This window comes from Apaloderma vittatum, unplaced genomic scaffold, assembly GCF_000703405.1.
Source record: "Apaloderma vittatum isolate BGI_N311 unplaced genomic scaffold, ASM70340v1 scaffold22455, whole genome shotgun sequence".
NCBI classification, from domain to species: domain Eukaryota; kingdom Metazoa; phylum Chordata; class Aves; order Trogoniformes; family Trogonidae; genus Apaloderma; species Apaloderma vittatum.
The window spans coordinates 1-17,100 of record NW_009719100.1 but is presented as its reverse complement, the minus strand read 5'-3'; the positions used below and the strand labels follow the sequence as shown (position 1 = coordinate 17,100).

At 38.0% G+C, this 17,100-nt stretch overlaps 1 protein-coding gene across 1 annotated transcript; it reads right to left on the bottom strand.

Annotated features, from left to right (window-relative positions):
• Positions 1-748: 748 nt before the first annotated feature.
• ATP6V0A2 (ATPase, H+ transporting, lysosomal V0 subunit a2) lies at positions 749-15,884 on the bottom strand. The gene is made up of 19 exons (XM_009870520.1): positions 15,810-15,884; positions 14,372-14,469; positions 13,288-13,425; positions 12,680-12,780; positions 11,820-11,946; positions 11,079-11,161; positions 10,648-10,741; positions 10,121-10,333; positions 9,358-9,508; positions 8,461-8,600; positions 7,901-8,058; positions 6,287-6,377; positions 5,869-5,987; positions 5,125-5,335; positions 4,490-4,609; positions 4,146-4,265; positions 2,826-2,943; positions 2,069-2,240; positions 749-1,237 (listed from the first exon to the last, which is right to left on the bottom strand). Exons 1-19 carry the CDS (start codon positions 15,823-15,825, stop codon positions 1,135-1,137), a joined length of 2,373 nt encoding a protein of 790 aa, XP_009868822.1. The 5' UTR covers positions 15,826-15,884; the 3' UTR covers positions 749-1,134.
• Positions 15,885-17,100: the final 1,216 nt, after the last annotated feature.

Genomic DNA, 17,100 nt, shown 5'->3' with positions numbered 1-17,100 from the left:
GGGAGGCCCTTCCCCTCAGGGCCGGCCCTGCCCCGGCGGCGCTCGGTGCAGCCCAAGGGCACAACGTACACAGGGCACGGGAGGTTTTTATTGGGAGTCCGTATGAAACAAGTGCAAAATTTAACTGGAGCTAGTTCCGATGGCAGAGAGGTTAAAACATTATGGTAGTATCCCCATTTTTATAATGAAAACGGCCCCTTTCCACCTACTGGGTAAAAGCGTTGGTTGAACACCACCAAATAACACCGTGTATGTCCTTGCAGCCAAACACCGACAGGGAACAAGGCCGATTTGTTAGTCCCCATGCAAAAGTTATCCCTAAGAGTAGAAACTCCGCATAGGACCGCATTACAAAAATAGAACTTGGGGTAAAAGTTTCTAGCAGGCATCCCGCTTCTTTTATTCGAGTCCTCACCCAGACAGCACAAGATGTTTTCCGAGGCGCTGCAGCCAGGCACCTGGGGGAAAGGCCCTCGCTACAGCCAACGCAGAAGGCTAATGTTTTCAGTTTCTAATCCTGCCTTCTTCCATAACATCAAATAGAACTGTGGCTTCTGAAAGATTACAGTAGTATCTCTGGGCAGAACTCAGAATTAACAGTTTACAGTTTCAGTGCATTTTTAAATATGGCCAAAAAAGAGCAGGGTGCATTGCTATACATAAATTTGCATTTCATAATCCTGAGGGAATGAGTACCAAAAAACCATACATTGCTTCTGTTGCATTGCTGAATTGTTCCCAAAGTGCTTAAGTATGGCATTAGTAATAAATGGTTAATATGATGAAAGGTCTTTCAGATAACTTAAAAGTAATCATTCAAGAAAATAAACAGCCTGAACAAAAAGAAGCCTACACTGGTTTTAGAACAAGCAGTAACAACTTTTTTTTTTTAAGAATAAAATTAATTTACATTAGTTTATCAAGAAAAACGTACATTTTACATCCATATACTTTACAAGATGCTCCAGATCTGCTATGTACTTCTATGGGAGGTATATATTACAGAATTATTTGGCTGCATTATAAGGCAATCAGTGAAAAACACTTTGTCCTACAAGAACCCATCTAGAGGTGAGATCCAATCACACAATTATTTGCAGACAGTTCCAGACATTTCTGCTGACAGCAACCAAACTATGCCATATCATCTTTATTAAAATGTAAAGAAATGTGCTTAAAAGAGAAAGGCGTAAACTTGTATCCTCCACCAGAGTAGAATTTGTTCTGAAATTCCACCCTGAAACGAGACAAAAACAGAATCCATGTGTTAATCTAAAACGACCAGTTGTCAAGGGACAGAACTGTGCAACAGCAGAGGCTGAACCAAACCAATCCTACTTTCTGGGCAGCTATTTAACCTTCCTACCACAGACCCAAGCAAATTGTGTGTTTCTCAAGAGACCCAAACACACGGGCCTTGTGCTGTAATGGCTCATTTCTCACTTCTGTCTTACTAATTTGGTTTTGTTACAGTTAAATGTTTTGCAAATCTACAGTATCATGAGGACAATACTATGTAATGTATATAGCTCTGCCTCACGTGTTCAGATGCCGTATGTCTGCCTTTTCTTATACTGTGAATTTCATCAGGTTTCAAACTCTGAAGGCACTCCAAAATGCAAGGCCTGTGATATTAAGACTAAGAAAGGATTAAAATACTTAAGGGTTGGCAGCCCCACTGTAGCAAATGTTTTGCTCACTAATACAAACATTCTCTTGAACCAAATAGACTGAAGCCATTCAGTGATATAACCAGACTGAAATTAAAAATACTTCTCCACGTTACTAATATTCTACAGTAAGAAAACCTGCAATATCATAGATTGACCTGCACCAAAATCAACTCTGAATGTGCTCAAGGTTAATATACATATTAAACCAATATAATATTTTAATTTACTGAAAATATTCTTATCAACTAACATGCTATTTATTTAATATATTACAGTAGCATGAAGCTGTTGAATTTTACACTTTTTGTTCGAATAAGGCACCTACTATTCTCACACAAATTCCTCTTAAACAAGCCAGTATACACTAAAGTGGCATAAAGAAAAAATAACCTTACCAGTGAAGTCGTATAGCATGGAGAAAAGCAGAAAGCCCCTCCATGACCAAAAGAATAAAAACTGTTAGCACAGCAAAAAAGGCTAGAAGGGGGACTAACAGTAAGACACCGTATGTTGTATCCACACGAAGACCCACTCTCATCACCATCTGCCACAGAACTTCTGATAACTCTATTTAAAAAAAAATGAAAATTTTCCATAATTAATGCTGATATTGCATATATTCACCCCATGAGCTACTCTAACTGACCCATGTTCTAGTTCAAACAATGTTATAGAATCTGCTGAAACGGGAAATACAAGCAATCCCTGGCCCCAGTTAGTTGCACCCCGCTCTCTCCAACCAAAAAACTTAAAAGAATATGTTTCAAAATAAGATCTGCTGATGGCAACATTTTACACTGTGACTCTTAAGACTTTAGCAAGTGCCTAAATACCTTCCAAACTAGTCAATCAATGGAAATTAAGAAATGGTCCTGTGATTACTGCTACGCTGTTCTGTGCTCAGATAATTGGCCTCTTCACAACAGAGAGCAATCAATAAAGAAAATTACCAGATTCCAAGCAGTAAGTCACAAATTTAGTTCGGGGGCCTTCCATAGATCATAATTAGTTTAAACAGTGCTTTTTTTTAAAATTAAGAAAAAGATCAGATCATAGTAGTATCACTTGAACAGGCCAGCCTCCCTCTAGGCAGAATAAAAAATCAAGACAAATTAAAAAAAACCCAGCCAACAAAACTAAAAATCCACTTACGTGCATGAGCAAGACTTAATGCCCAGAGTCTCAGGTATGAGGCTGTATTAGAAATACATCCTAGACAGTATTCAATGGTATGAATTGCTTGATTCATAAAAACATCTGCAAAATTAAGCTAAAATACAAAATACATTTGTATCCATTTATAAATGACATGGTACAGCATGAGAATAAAAACATTCTTCTGCAAACTTTAATATACATGAAAGAAAAAAATCCATCAAAGGGTAATACATTGATTTCATGTCAAGTAAAAAGAGATGTGCTGTTCAAGATCCTGATTACAGCGACAATATCAACAAAAACTAAATCGGTGCTATAGTTTTCCAGTTAGTTTCCCCAATTACTATGTTGATAGATAAAAATGAATGCAATTCATGCCTTCCCCAAGGAATATGATGTAATATTTGAAAACTCTAAAGCAGTGAAACCATCCATGGTTCTAATTCCCATTCTACTGAGATCGTAAGTTTACAATATCAATTTCTTCATCTTTAAAAGTAGGATTAGTTATTAGTCATGCTAGTGATAGAAAAATAACTACATTAATGCTGAACTCCAAATATACATACTTGTTGCTAGCAAAAAGTTCCAAGACTAATACTACAGAAAATTTCAACACTTAGTTTCAACATTTTATTTAAGCAAACAGTTCTTGTATTTTCTGTGCATAAGAGGCAAGAGTCTGCTACCCCAGTGAACCAAATTCTATACTTTGTCTGCACACTGGGAAACTAAAGCAATTCTTTGGTTTTTAATTCACGTAAAATCATCAGAATGAGTCAAGACCTTTAAAACTTTGCCCAAACTGAACAGCAGCACTAGCTGGAGACCAAGAGCCGCCCAAGTCTACAAATCCCCATTAGTAATAATCCTCATCACAAGATGTAATTTGCAGCCATAAAAAGACTTTTGTCTGGATGAAAAGCCAAGATTAGTTAACAGGAAGCTGGGCAGTTGTCCTCTTGCCTTAATTTTAGGAATCCATAAAACCACATAATGTCCAGGATTTTCATCCCGCTCTTCAATTTAAGAAAGCCTACAGCCTTATATGCAGTCCACAAGAGAAAATAAAGCCCTCTTCCTGTTCCCCACTACAGATAGTGTGATTTACTGTAGCAATCTGAATATACCAAGAAATAATGATAAAATAGCAACAAATAAAAATAAGTGCATTCGGGCATCAAGGTCTTTGCAAAGGCTCAGCTGATTTTCTTGGAAACCTGTACACTGAGTCCTTGGAAATTATCTTCTTGATTATTCCACTTCTAATTTCCTTTTAAGGACATACAAACTAGAGATTAAGAAAAACATTACCTCTTCTCCATCCCCCTCTCTGTGGCCACTGTCTGAATGACTGCTTCCTTCTTCTACATCATGACATCTCAGCAGAGAAAGTTCTTCTTCACTTTCTTTTCGAATTAGCTTGTAGCCACTCTACGAAACGGAAACGTATTGTGTGTTCAAGTGGACTGCCAGTGTCATTTTCAAAATTTATTTAAAGTAGTTACAGGCAAAGGCAAAACCAGAGATAGAGGAACTAAGTACTATTATGATCCAAAACTTCTCAAGCTGAATAGATCTACAGAACATTACTCTATACGCAATACAACTCCAGCTGAATTCTTCTACACTGCAGAAACGTGTCTCTCAGTACTTACCCTGTACATTCTAATGCCTCGGCCTCCGCTGTGCAACCAATATAAATAAAGCGGTTTACCAAAAAGCAATACAGGAACGCAAAGAAAAGCAATACCAAGTAAAAACCTCTGCAGAGCAACCTGTTCGAGGGGGAAAGAAAAAATTAGATTAGATCACAAAAGTGAAAGGAGGAGAAGCCTTCCCATTTCCTTTAAAGGCTTGTTTGAGCATTAGAAAACTACAACTGATTTCAGTGGGTATATACTCCAAATTGAACATGCACACAAGAACTTTACGTAATAAGGCCGTCAAATTGGGTTACAGACATTCAGAATCTTCAGGACTGGGTTCTAGATTAAGGCGTTACTAAGTTTAGTGCAATTATTTACAGCACACAGAAAAGTATCAAAATGACAAGCACGTGATTCTGTTCTCTAGCCTTAATTTTAACCCAGGTATTTTCACAAGTTACTACATAAAAATCTTACAACCAGTTAAGGAGTAAATATGTTATTTTGCCATGTTTATTCAGTTTCCCCTTAGTCCAATATATTTTCCTTCTTAGAACGCTCAGCCATCAGCCTTTCACAACTGGTAAAGTGTTACCCACGCAGGAAACACTGGATCTTCAGAAGCTTGTGAGAACACTACGAACCTGTCCGGTGTAGAAAACTTCAGTTTCACCGCCAGTAAACAGGAACATGTTAATAAAGTGAATCAGAATACTAGGAGCAGATGCAGAGTCCTCTGCAGAGTACGCCAACCATTTAAAGAAGATCATAAACACAAGGTAGCCAAAGATGCACATCATGAATAAAAGTTCAGGAAGAAAAACCAAATAAATATTATACTTCTTCTTGAAATGCCTAAAAAGATAAAAAGGGGGGGGAAACCAACAACAAAGTTTTATCAGGAAAGATCAAGATAAACACATGGCCAAACATGATTTCAATAAAACAGAACAGTACCCAGCACTTAGCCAGACTGAAATACAATCCAGAGCTCATTTCTTCCTATTCAGTGGAATAGGTATTTCAGTGGAAATCAAGACCATAGAGGTCTTCATCTGTATCTCTATTTAGTAGCAAGTGAAATAAAATCTTGTATTAATCATTGTCTTCAGATTTTGGCATAATACTCATCCATATCCTATTTATGCGAAGGAAGACTCCTCCATTACTGGTTGGTTTGGGTTTTTTTAAGAATAGTTTTCAAAATTACTATTATTCTATATTTAAGAATTGTTCCAATTTCTTTTACCAGATTAACTGTTACAATTCATGACTTGACAAAACTATGTTAATATTATCTTAACTGACGGGGAGGCTGGATTAAAAAATTATCTCTAAGGTCCCTTCCAGCTCAGGTCATTCTATGATTCTATGATTCTTGTACTTACAAGTGGTTAAACACCCCCAATACAACTCCAAATGTCATGTGAGTCACTCCAAAAATCACAGACATTTTCATTTTGAAAGAATTTAAAAAACTGAGACGGTTGCTTGCCAAATTCCATATCTGAAGAAGAGAAGACAAAATCAACATTAAAGAACAGTGTAATATGAGAAATAAAATCGTGTCCTTTCTCTATTGGAGACCAGAATTCTACCTCAAACAAGGATGAAAACTAGTTTGAGTTTCGAGAAAATAGTTACACCTTTCTTTGACTCATTAAGGGAAAAGCTCTTTTTGAATGGGGAATGCAAACAGAAATGTATTCTTCCATAGTAACATTTATCTTCCTAATATACATGCCAAAATCTAATTTACAAATGACTGATCATCACAAATGCATAACTTAAAAGAATAAAACTAACCGGATCAATTCCGAAGGGATAAGCTCCATTGTATACACCAGTAACATTTGGATCCAGTGCTAAAAATGGATTTTGTTTCAGATCGTCAAGACTGGAGAGAAAAAACAAACACAACTAGATCTGACATTGTTTAATCATGGTCACAACATACACTTTCAGTTCTGCAGGACACTGCCTCTCCTTTCCTTTATATGACTAGCTCACCCATAGCCAAACTTTAAAAGGATTTCTAAACACAAAGGGCCTGGCTAATAAAAACATTAGCAAAAAAAAAAAAAGAACTCTCTGGAGGCTCTCAATCTGAGCTTAATTCACACTTACTCTCTCTGAAATGAAAGTTTCTGGATTTTAATCCTCACTCCCCTAGAATCAAAAGTTTCATTTAAAAAGCTCACAATATGCTTTTACATAAAATTCACTGGCAAAGACCCAAACAATAATTGGTATCTTTTTCCCTTTTGCATTTGGATGAGTTTCCACTCTACCTTCATATAGTTTTTAATTAACACAGCACTCCCAACCTGTTCACACTTTAACCTAAGTCTGTGGGTCTGACTCTACTATTTTAAGCTACTTCCTGTTTTTAAGGCAAAATGAGATGTGAACTGTGAATATTTAAACACCAAAGGGTCGTGACACCTCAGAACAATGAGCTTATCCCACTTCGTGAAAAGGTAGGTTTGACAATTCACAGAACTTTTTTCTTTTTTACTAACAAGAAAAGTTGTGCAGAAACTAATGATTATTAGGCAACTAATTTATTTCATTAATTGTTAATTTCCTGACAGTACATGCTAATGTGATTTGGTTATTCATTCCAGAAACTGTGACCTAGGACAAATTTCTCCAAAACTAGTCCTGTGTTTTCTATTCCTCAAAATATATATATATAGTAACGACAAAGGGTAACAGAAGAGGCCTTGCACTTTTTATAAATAAAAAGAACACATGACAAAGTCCTAGTGCCTCCTGTTCGGATTTTACAATATTACTGATGTCTGCAGCCAGTCATCAGAACACCTTTTTTAAGACCACATGAGAACACCTTTTTTAAGACCACATTAGAAAATTCGGTGCAAGTTCTTACCAGCAGTAAAAAGATACTATGGCAGCTGTAGTTTTTAATCACTGAATGCTGTATGCTAGCTAATAGCTTAAAGATATTGCAACAGAATTTGTTCCAGAAGACTCTAAACCAAATTACAATATACTAGAAAGTGTTCCAGGTGACTGAGGACATGTAAATTCAGTAAAACAGCACCACTAAATAAGAGATTAACCTGACAGACTGACTGAACTGAATATAATAATCAAATTCTAACAGTAGTTTTGCAAGAAATTGTATTCTCTGTGGGTTTCCGAATTTAAGATAATGACTAATTTAATTTTTGTTTTTTAAATAACCATTACTGCCTTTTTTATTCTAAGCATGGATGCATCAGCCCCTAACGCACTAGCACTTGCTACCTTAACAAATAGATTTTGCTAGATTTCACTATATTTGCTTCCTACCCTCGATTAAAGGTCAGCTAAAATGGGTGAGCAAAAGGGTTAAACTTTGCAGGAAGTACATCGTTGTTTTAATGGTACAGCAACCAAAGGCATGCTACTCACCTCCAAACCTGCTGTTCAAACATTGCTGAAACATTCCATCCAGAACCAAATATATTTACTGACTTTGAAAAACAGTCATTATAGATCAATCCAGTGTATATAGAAAACAGACCCATTAATAAAATAACATATCGGCCTTCAAATAACATTTTCATTATCTGTAAGTAGTGGAAAAAAGAAAAATAGAGAACATCAGCCGCTATGTGAACAATTGTCATCTAGATATTTCTAAGAGCAACGCAGTTTTGGGCCATAAAATGACTTCTAAAAATTCTTGCAAACAATCGTTACAGATTATGAAGAAATCTAAGGCCAGTCAAAACAATACACAGAGAATTTGCTTTGAGCATGTGAATCTGCAAGTTCCAAATGTCAGGCACCAAACGGTGCGATTCACCTCCCCACATTCATGGCTTTATGTCCAGTGATTTCTATGCAAAGGTTTGTGTGTGTTAGGCAACAGAGCTAGCGGCAAGAAGTATATTCCAAAAGACAATTGCAGTTTAAAACGAATGCAGAGATGTGAAGTCCCCATGCAAGCTCCCGTGACTTCCCCTTACCTCATCTTGTGATCTTCGTAACCGAGGGTGGTTTTCATACAGGATTGTCAGGAGTGCAAATAGGAACATTAGCAGGCCGTGCCCAAAGTCTCCAAACATAATTGCAAACAAGAAGGGGAAAGTGATGATGGTGTAGAGAGCTGAAATGACAACGTAACGGATTTCAGACACACCACAAAATAGAGGACGCTGCCATCTGAATTATGCCTGAGCATTTCAACTCCTTTAACCTCTCAAACAATTTTCAGCTTTTACATTTGCAAGACATCTTACCCGCTGCTATTAGACCTTTCCCACACACTCAGTTTAAAGCTTGTTTATTGTGTATCCTTAGTAATAAAAACTCTGCAGTCGAGCATTAGCTGACAATTCTGAGGATAATAATATGAACTGCAGAAATAAAAAGCAAACAACCAGTTCTTTCTCCATGACTATTTTGCCTCTGTATTATAACATATATTTTCCTGTATAGCATGACATAGTCAACGTAGCTACAGAAATACATAAGGACATTAGAAGTAACTGGGCTATACAACAAGCTGGATTTTTTCAAGCGATGAGCTCCACACTTCAGTAAGATCAACAGCCATTACCAAAATTTTCCTCTTCCCCCCTCTAAATATCTTATCCAAGGCAAAATTGATAAAGAAACATTATACAGCTATTATGAGCACCTTCAATGCTAAAATAACTCAGCAAAATCAAATTCCATCTTACTGCTTGCAGCAGCATTTGTACTTGCGATGAACTACCGAAATTTTAAACAGCTACTAATTAGCAGTACGGTTGTCACCATTTTGCCTTTACTAGTGTCCAGTTCAGCAAGGCATTTAAACACACCGCACGGCAAGCAGTAACGACAGTGCAGCTCGCAGTTCAGATTTTAGAAGGACCAACCTGGATTAACTTCCCCATAGTTTCCAACTCCATAAGCATCAACGATGTTTTGGAACCCTGAGGTGAATTTATTGGTACGTATCAAAGTTGGAGGAGGTTGTGATGTTGGGATGGTATTCATGAATGAAGAAATTGTAGCTCCACTCTTTCTCTAATTACAGACAGCGAGAAAATATATTTATATATAAATTCAGTTGATGCTTAATCTAATCAAAGTGAAAACATTCCCTCTATCAGGAGTTTCACTGATCCTGAGCCATCCTTAAAATAAGCCCCAAATTTAACATTTATCCCATTGCATGTTCCTAAAAAATAATTACATTAATCTGTTCCTCTAAAAACAGACTATGTACAGCATTCTAATCCTTACTTTATATGAAATATCAGATGAGATTCATCAATCAATATTATAAGACTAAGATTTGTTACTAAAAAAATCTCTCTTATAAAAGAAAAAGAAAGAGCTGCACTCAATATGAGGGACTCGACACCCGCTACTTAACTACAAATAGGATTGTGAGCCCAGTCACACTTCGGTCCAACACAAACACAAGAATAAAACAACCAACACAAAAAACCAAACCACAAAAATCCCACCACACACAACACTAAATAAAGGCTCTGCTTATAAAGAAATTATCTGATATGAATTATAGAGATTCAGACCTGCCTGTCCCTACTTTAAAAAAATTGTTTTCTTGCCTTATCCATAGAGTTAGTTCAAGACAAAAGTTTAACATCAGTGAGCGCTCAGCTGACTTACCGAACCCTCCTCCAACGCATGGCGCAGATTTTGCAGGTCAGCCACTGGACACCAAACCTCAGCAATCAAACATTTGTTTGTGACATCAAAACTGCACAGGTTGAGGACGTGATAAATGGCTTTCATCTTCTTCACTTGGATAACCCAGGTATAGATGGATTCAGATGCTTTACACAACACTTGGCGTAAGTAATCCTCGGTTTTATGCAGCACCTTTGCGCAAGGAAAAGAAACAAGAAGATTTTATTGAAAATGTAACAGCGGTTGTGTTAACCACCACAAGAGTACCTCGTATTTGTCCAATACCTCCTACATTGGTAGGAGGGTACGCTAACCAGAAACAGAAAGCAGTGCCAAAGGCCCCGAAGTTTAAGAGATACGTGCAACACGAGACAAAACACGCAGTCACGTTTGGATCCAAAGCTGTACGGATTTCAGGAACACACACATTTATTTAATGCTGTGATTCACCAAATGATCTCCTGTGGTCAGTAACTACAGCAAAGGGAATATTGTCATTTACTCACAGTATGAAGATCCTGAATACGAACATTGAGTCCTTCAACAACTGCCTTGCGCTCCTCCGTGTTGTTCGGATAGGGATACACATGACAGTGATAGCTACAGAAAAGCAGAAGTTTGTGTTAAATAACCAAACTAAACCAAGAAAATCGACCAACCGCATGCCCTAGCCAAATCTGCAACGCATCATTTAATAACCATGGAACGTGTTTAACTGAGAGTATTTTGCCTGTACTTAGTAAGGACCGCAGATAAAATGACTCATACATTTATTTTTATGCGGCGTAATTATAAAGCTAGATACAAGAGGGGAACAAATTTAACTTCAAAAGCCTTGCCTAAAAATCAACATATAGAAGGAAGAGGGGCAAGGGGAAAACTAACAGGGAAATAACCCAGGTAGAAATAAATTATATATATTAGTTTTACTTCTTACCAATCACAAATCTTCTTAACTTTCTGTCCAATTTGTTCGCCCCAATAGGACACTAAAAAGACGAACCATTTTGTGGTTTCACCCTAAAAAAAAAAAAAAAAGTTGATGAAACCAACAACTCCGCTGTAACGTATTTATAGAGCAAAATTACAAATCTGAATAATTAGGAAAAAAACCACAGAAAATGTTTTCAGGGAAAATAAGAGATAATACATTTTACCATCTCAGAATCAACAGTAACACAAAAGTCTAAAAAAAATTAAAATGTTACAAATTAGAACTGAAGCAAAATTTAAAAGTGACAGATTAGGCAGCTGTAATCACTGATTTACAAAATTTTATAAGTTCAGAGAAAAAACTTCATAGATGACCAACTGTACTCCACACTTTTTTCCTTAACTACTGAAGGAATAAAATTACTATTAAAAGGTAACACACTGTACAGATCTAGTTAATAAATAGCCGTTTATGCCACATATTTTGACCAAGGCAGACAATAATAAAGTCACTACTATTCCACAAAACCACGACAAATTAATTTCCACTCCTATAGTTATGGTGGCACCATTACAGTGGTCTAATTTTTAAATTTTACAAGTTGTAGGATTTAAAACAGCTTTCCCTCCAAGGGCAATGGGAAATCATTTACATGCACTGCGGCGGGCAGACCTGAGCACCAATTCTTCCAGGTCTTATGAAAAGTACAAACAAAATAAACTGATAGTTACAATGTTTACTCACTGTATCTGGATCTTCCAGACATTCATCCACCTCTGCATAGGTAAGAATAGTATAGCCTTTACAGACTCGCCACAGCATTTTTTCAAATGCTTCAACTTTTGCCATGTGAACTAGCCCCGATATGAACCTATTAAAAAAAAATATTTTTTTTTTAAAAGTAAAGCTAAAATCCACAAGAAAAATTAAAAACTGAGTACATCACCACTCAGGATTACACAGTGACAGTAATTTAACATCTGCCACCTCTGGAGGAGGAAACATCACCCTAAGCAGGAAGTAACCGGTATATAAAATTGATTCCATTTGTTTAGAAAACAAACAAGACCATAGGCCTGTGCATAGAACTAAAACTACATCCGACATAATTTCTCTCTGCGATAGCAAGATTCTTAGTTTCTTCTCAGTAAGATATCCTCTCATATTGATGTTGCAGATAGCGGTGCACATACATCATCTTAAAGACTAGTAGGCAATAGCACGTTACATTTACAACTGATGCTGCCAAGTGATTAAAACACTGTGTCTTTATCCTAGAAAGAGTCTGAACAGCAGAAGAAAGTGCTGATTTAGAGCATTTGAAGATTCTTCCTTAACACATATATTTAGTTTGATGGAAGGTTTGTGACAGGGTTTTTTTGGGTCCTGTCCTATTTATCTCTTCAAATAATCCAGTTTTGTTAAAAAGGTGCATTTGAAACCAACTCCTACCCCGTCTAAAACTGTTTGGCTCATCTGAAATCACTAGAGTCACACTACATCCCACGTTTTAAGAAAACAGATCATTACATAGAGCAGCTGATCACGCAGTTTTGAACAGCACACACTGCCAACCTGCCACACGAGGACTGAACCGTACCTACCCCAGCTTGGCACCCAGTCTGTGCATACAGTTGTAATCCACTAATGGCTCGTTTTCCACAGATGGAAACTCTTCATAATTTGCATGTAAACGGGATTCATACTAGCAAATAAAAGAAAGATCATTAATAGCTTTCAGAAAAAAATATTGTCATTCTTTTACAATGCTAAAGAAGAGAAGCTAGTGAAGTAAATCGGCTCACTAAAAATATAAAACCATTCCCTGTGTTCAATTCAAATAACAGAGTGATCTCGGGACCTAAAGCGTCCTACTCTTAGCCATTATAATCAAGTGTTGCAAAGATTACGTGTTAAATTTCGTAGAACAATTAACACATCAAAGTAACGAAAACAGTCCTTCCCTCTCAGCTGGCATCAGCAGTGACACTGAAGCAATTCAAATCACAAAGCTCCTCTAACTGCAGGACCGTGTTTCACTCCTAGCACAAGAGCTTGCCAGCCAGGTTCTCTAGGTACTGAGCACAAACAATACCGAACATTATACAGCGCTTTAAAGCCCAACACCAAGTCCCACACTTAACCAGAACTACTAACAGCATGCAACAGAAACGCCACATGACACACAATCCTCGCCAAACCTAAGCAGTACCTCAGCCGTTCTCCTGACAAATCTTTGCGTGACTTCTAACATGCACGTGTATTCTGTCAGTTCAAGCAGGTTCTTCCTCAACTTCTCTTTGTTTTTAGTTACCTCCCTCAGTTCTGTCTCCAGCTTCTGCAACTGTTCCTAAGACAAAGAGGAGAAAATAACATAGAATCACTGATACTGCTTTGGAAATCAGAGGAGGATGAATTTTAAGCATTGTGTTAAATTGCTGAAGTGATGGGAGTTTCCCAATTTCTTAATTAACTTAAGCTCCACAGGTTTTATTCCTCAGTCTGCCAAAGGCTGCTTTGTACTGAGTACACTTGATCCTCCACTGGCATCTGTTAAGCCTGCTGTTCTGACTCTAGTATGTGTCCAAGCTAAGTACTGCAGACTCAGAATTAGAACTTCAGATAGTACAGGGTGGAAGACACTCAGCTATTCCATTAACAGAATTACAGCAGAACAGAATGTCAGTCAAAATTATACCTGCATCTTACAACCTTTTACTTCTAACGTTATAGCAGAGAAAACAGCACCACTGGAACCTTGTCAAGGGTTTGGGCTGGATTCTCCTTAGCTCAGACCAGGACAAACCTGCAGAGCCTTGGGCATACAGAACTCCCACACACCCTGGAGACTTTGGATGCACAAAAAGAGCCTTAGGTAAGTCCTAAAGCAATAAACGAGGCTGAAGGACTACATCTACAGAAAACAACTCGCCTGGAACGGTATACTATGCCAATCCATCAAAATAAAACAGATGACTGCACACCCCACGAGTTAGCTTTGACCCTCTCACAGGAACACTGTGTTAATATCAAACCCTCACTGGCAGTCTTTGAAGGACTGTACTATCTGAAGTTCTAATTCTGAGTCTGCAGTACTTAGCTTGGACACATACTAGAGTCAGAACTGACAGAAAGAAGGAAAAAAATGGACAAAACTGAAAGTAAATGCTTCCGCCTCCCCCCTGCCACATCCCTTTAACTTATGACTTTAGTTAAAAAGATAGCAAGTAATTAAGTTTGAATGCAAGTTCCAAGACCTAGAGCTATGCTTTTTTTCTGTTATGTGAAAACATTACCTGGATTTCTAAAATGTGTTTCAGCAAGGGGGCAGGAGGAGCAACATCTTCTTCAGGAAGTGGAATATCTGCCTTTTTAATTTCTTGTACTAAATACCCTAGAGTGAGAAGAAAAACAGAATCAGAAAGGAAATGGTATTTCCTTACACTTCCTAAACGCTGCAGAGTTGATCTTCATCTGTTATTGATGGTGCCACAACATACACGCTAGGGTCTTTAAAAAAGAGGGACTTAACGAGTGCTAGGGTCTGTCCTGGAGGTTTGCAGAAGTACGCTGTCTTCAGAGTCCTCTGACTGAAACTTTCCAACCACAAGTACTTTTTAAGAAACTTTCAACATTTCATAGTAACTGCTGCTGCAAGATAACAGTTTCTGCTACTCGTGCCATCTGCCAAAAATTAACATTCTGCTCAATGACCGACATTTGGAATAAAAAGTGTTCAGACAAGGAGACTTAAGCAACCTTGACAACAAACACAACTCATGCTGGGCAGGGAGATTGCTGAAATAGCTACAGGGATGGTTTGGCATGACCAGCACATGCCTCTGATGAGAAATTCCGATAAAAGAATCCTTCAACAGTAACATTTCCTTGGGATACACTGAAGAAATCTGCAACTTGGCAGCAACGCTCTGCATATCCTTCTCTATTCATTAACTATCATGTGAATACAATTATTAATAACCTGAGGTATTTTTGAAGGTGCTTGGAAGTTCAACAGTATTGAGTTACATAATGTGAAAAACAGGGCTTATCTTGCAGTCAAGGAAATATGCAGAGTAAAGCTTTTATTTTCCTAGCCAAGTTTTAAGCAGCAAATACTGAAATGGTCCCAACAATTTATCGGCAACACATCAGCATCTCTTCTTCATCTCCGAGCTTAAAAAAATACCCAACTTGTATTTAGCACATAGGCATTGTAGTGTAAGTAGATTTTACAGCTCACAAAACCAAGAACCAGAGATCAGTGGTAAAACACTGGAACAGGGTGCCCAGAGAGGCTGCAGAATCTCCACGTCCAAAATCCCACCAGACATAGCCCTGGACAACCAGCACTACCTGTCCCTGCTTGAGCTGGAGGTTAACTAGATCATCTCAGAGAGGTCCCTTCCAGCTTCAGTGATTCTGTGATACACTCAAAACTGACGCAGCATATTAACGTGGATTAAGGAATATATCTGTGTGTTCTGACCCAATTCAGTGCTACAGCCAAGTCATGTCTTGCTCCAAAAATCTACATAAAGACTCTACACGTGTATGTTTGTGTATTTTTTCATACATCTCTAAGTTTTGAAAGATTCTCCAGCATTCTGATCATACAAGACTGGGAAGATTAAACAAATCTGTACCTGAAACCTTCACTGTATTTCGACTCTAAGCAACACAAATCTTAATAATGCCACAATGAGAAAGGGCAGACATGAAAACAAAGCTCACCAAGTATTCTCTCCATTTCTTCACACTTCTTTACTTCATTGACAAATTTTCTCTGAAACACACTTACATTTGGGTTGAGCTGAAGGGGAAGGACAAAATGCTTATTAGGGATTTAAACCAGCAACCAGTCCTGAACACCACAGCTACTTCTGTGACTTCATGGAAACATTTTTGCACACATATGCGTGTTATCTTCCTACAAAGCGCTTTTTGGCCAGGAAGGTGTAAGAATCAAAAAACATGAAAAAGTATTCAAACAGCAAGGCTTTATTAAAGCAGAATTTTCAATGCTTTTTGCTGGTTTTACTCAAGTAACAAAATAACTACGTCTACTCAAGAAGCTGTTCCTGATCTTATTTCTACAGTTTTACAACAATGCTTAACAACTTCAAATTAGCAAGCAAAGCTTTCTACAAGCAAATTTTTTGATGGATTTCCAGAGAAACTACTTGAAATGTTAGGTTTCAAAATAATCTTTTAATGTATGTCTCCCTATATTATGAGTCTGCAGGGTCTCTGGTGACTTACTCAGCTTTTAAATCAGATCCACTAATACATTATTTCTGTAATAAATGGTGTGTCAGATATCTGGAATGGCCTCAACATGTGAAACCCAACACCCACATCATGATTCTTACAGGTTTGTCTCTTCTTACCTGCCATATTTAATAACTAGCTGTTAATTTAAACTCTCCCAGCCTTCCCTGCAAAGATTTTGCAACCTGCATATCTGAATAATACTTGGCAGAAATTCCAAAGTTGCAGTCATCAAGCAAAGATCATATAATTATGATGAGACAACTCAGAAAGAAGGTTAATTATTACCCGACTCAATTTTACATTATTCGGGCATGTAGCTTCCACCAAGGTGTTCCTCCAGGAACAGACATGTTTTACAAACCAGCACTCTGCGATGTTGAAAAAATAAACCTACATCAGGGCTGAAATCTTCCTATTGATCTGTCAGCGGGGTGGGCGTATAGTCTGTGGGCATAAAGTCTGCGCGGCTTCACGTGGGGAATGGCCTTTCCCACAGGAGCCCACTGAGAAAAAAAACCCCAAGCTTGAAGCAATTCTGTGGGAAAGGCAGGACGTGCATCCAAAACACCCCCCTCCCCAGGGTGCCCGGCAGGTTGGGGTTCCACACCGACTTCCCACCGCCCAACCCGGCGTTCGGGCGACCGCGACACAAAATCCGGGCCACACATCGGCGAGTCCCAGCCGGGGAACAGAGGCGACCTCGGGAGTTTGTAACACGGCGCCACCGGGACGCAGCCCACACCTTCCCCAC

Bases quoted from the DNA above. Each gene is read 5' to 3' on its own strand.
- ATP6V0A2 (XM_009870520.1), bottom strand. The intron at 13,426-14,371 runs GTAATGTTTTCA...TCTTTGTCTTAG, and splicing joins AACACATTTTAGAAATCCAG to GAACAGTTGCAGAAGCTGGA. The intron at 4,266-4,489 runs GTAAGTACTGAG...TCCGTTTCGTAG, and splicing joins GAGGCATTAGAATGTACAGG to AGTGGCTACAAGCTAATTCG.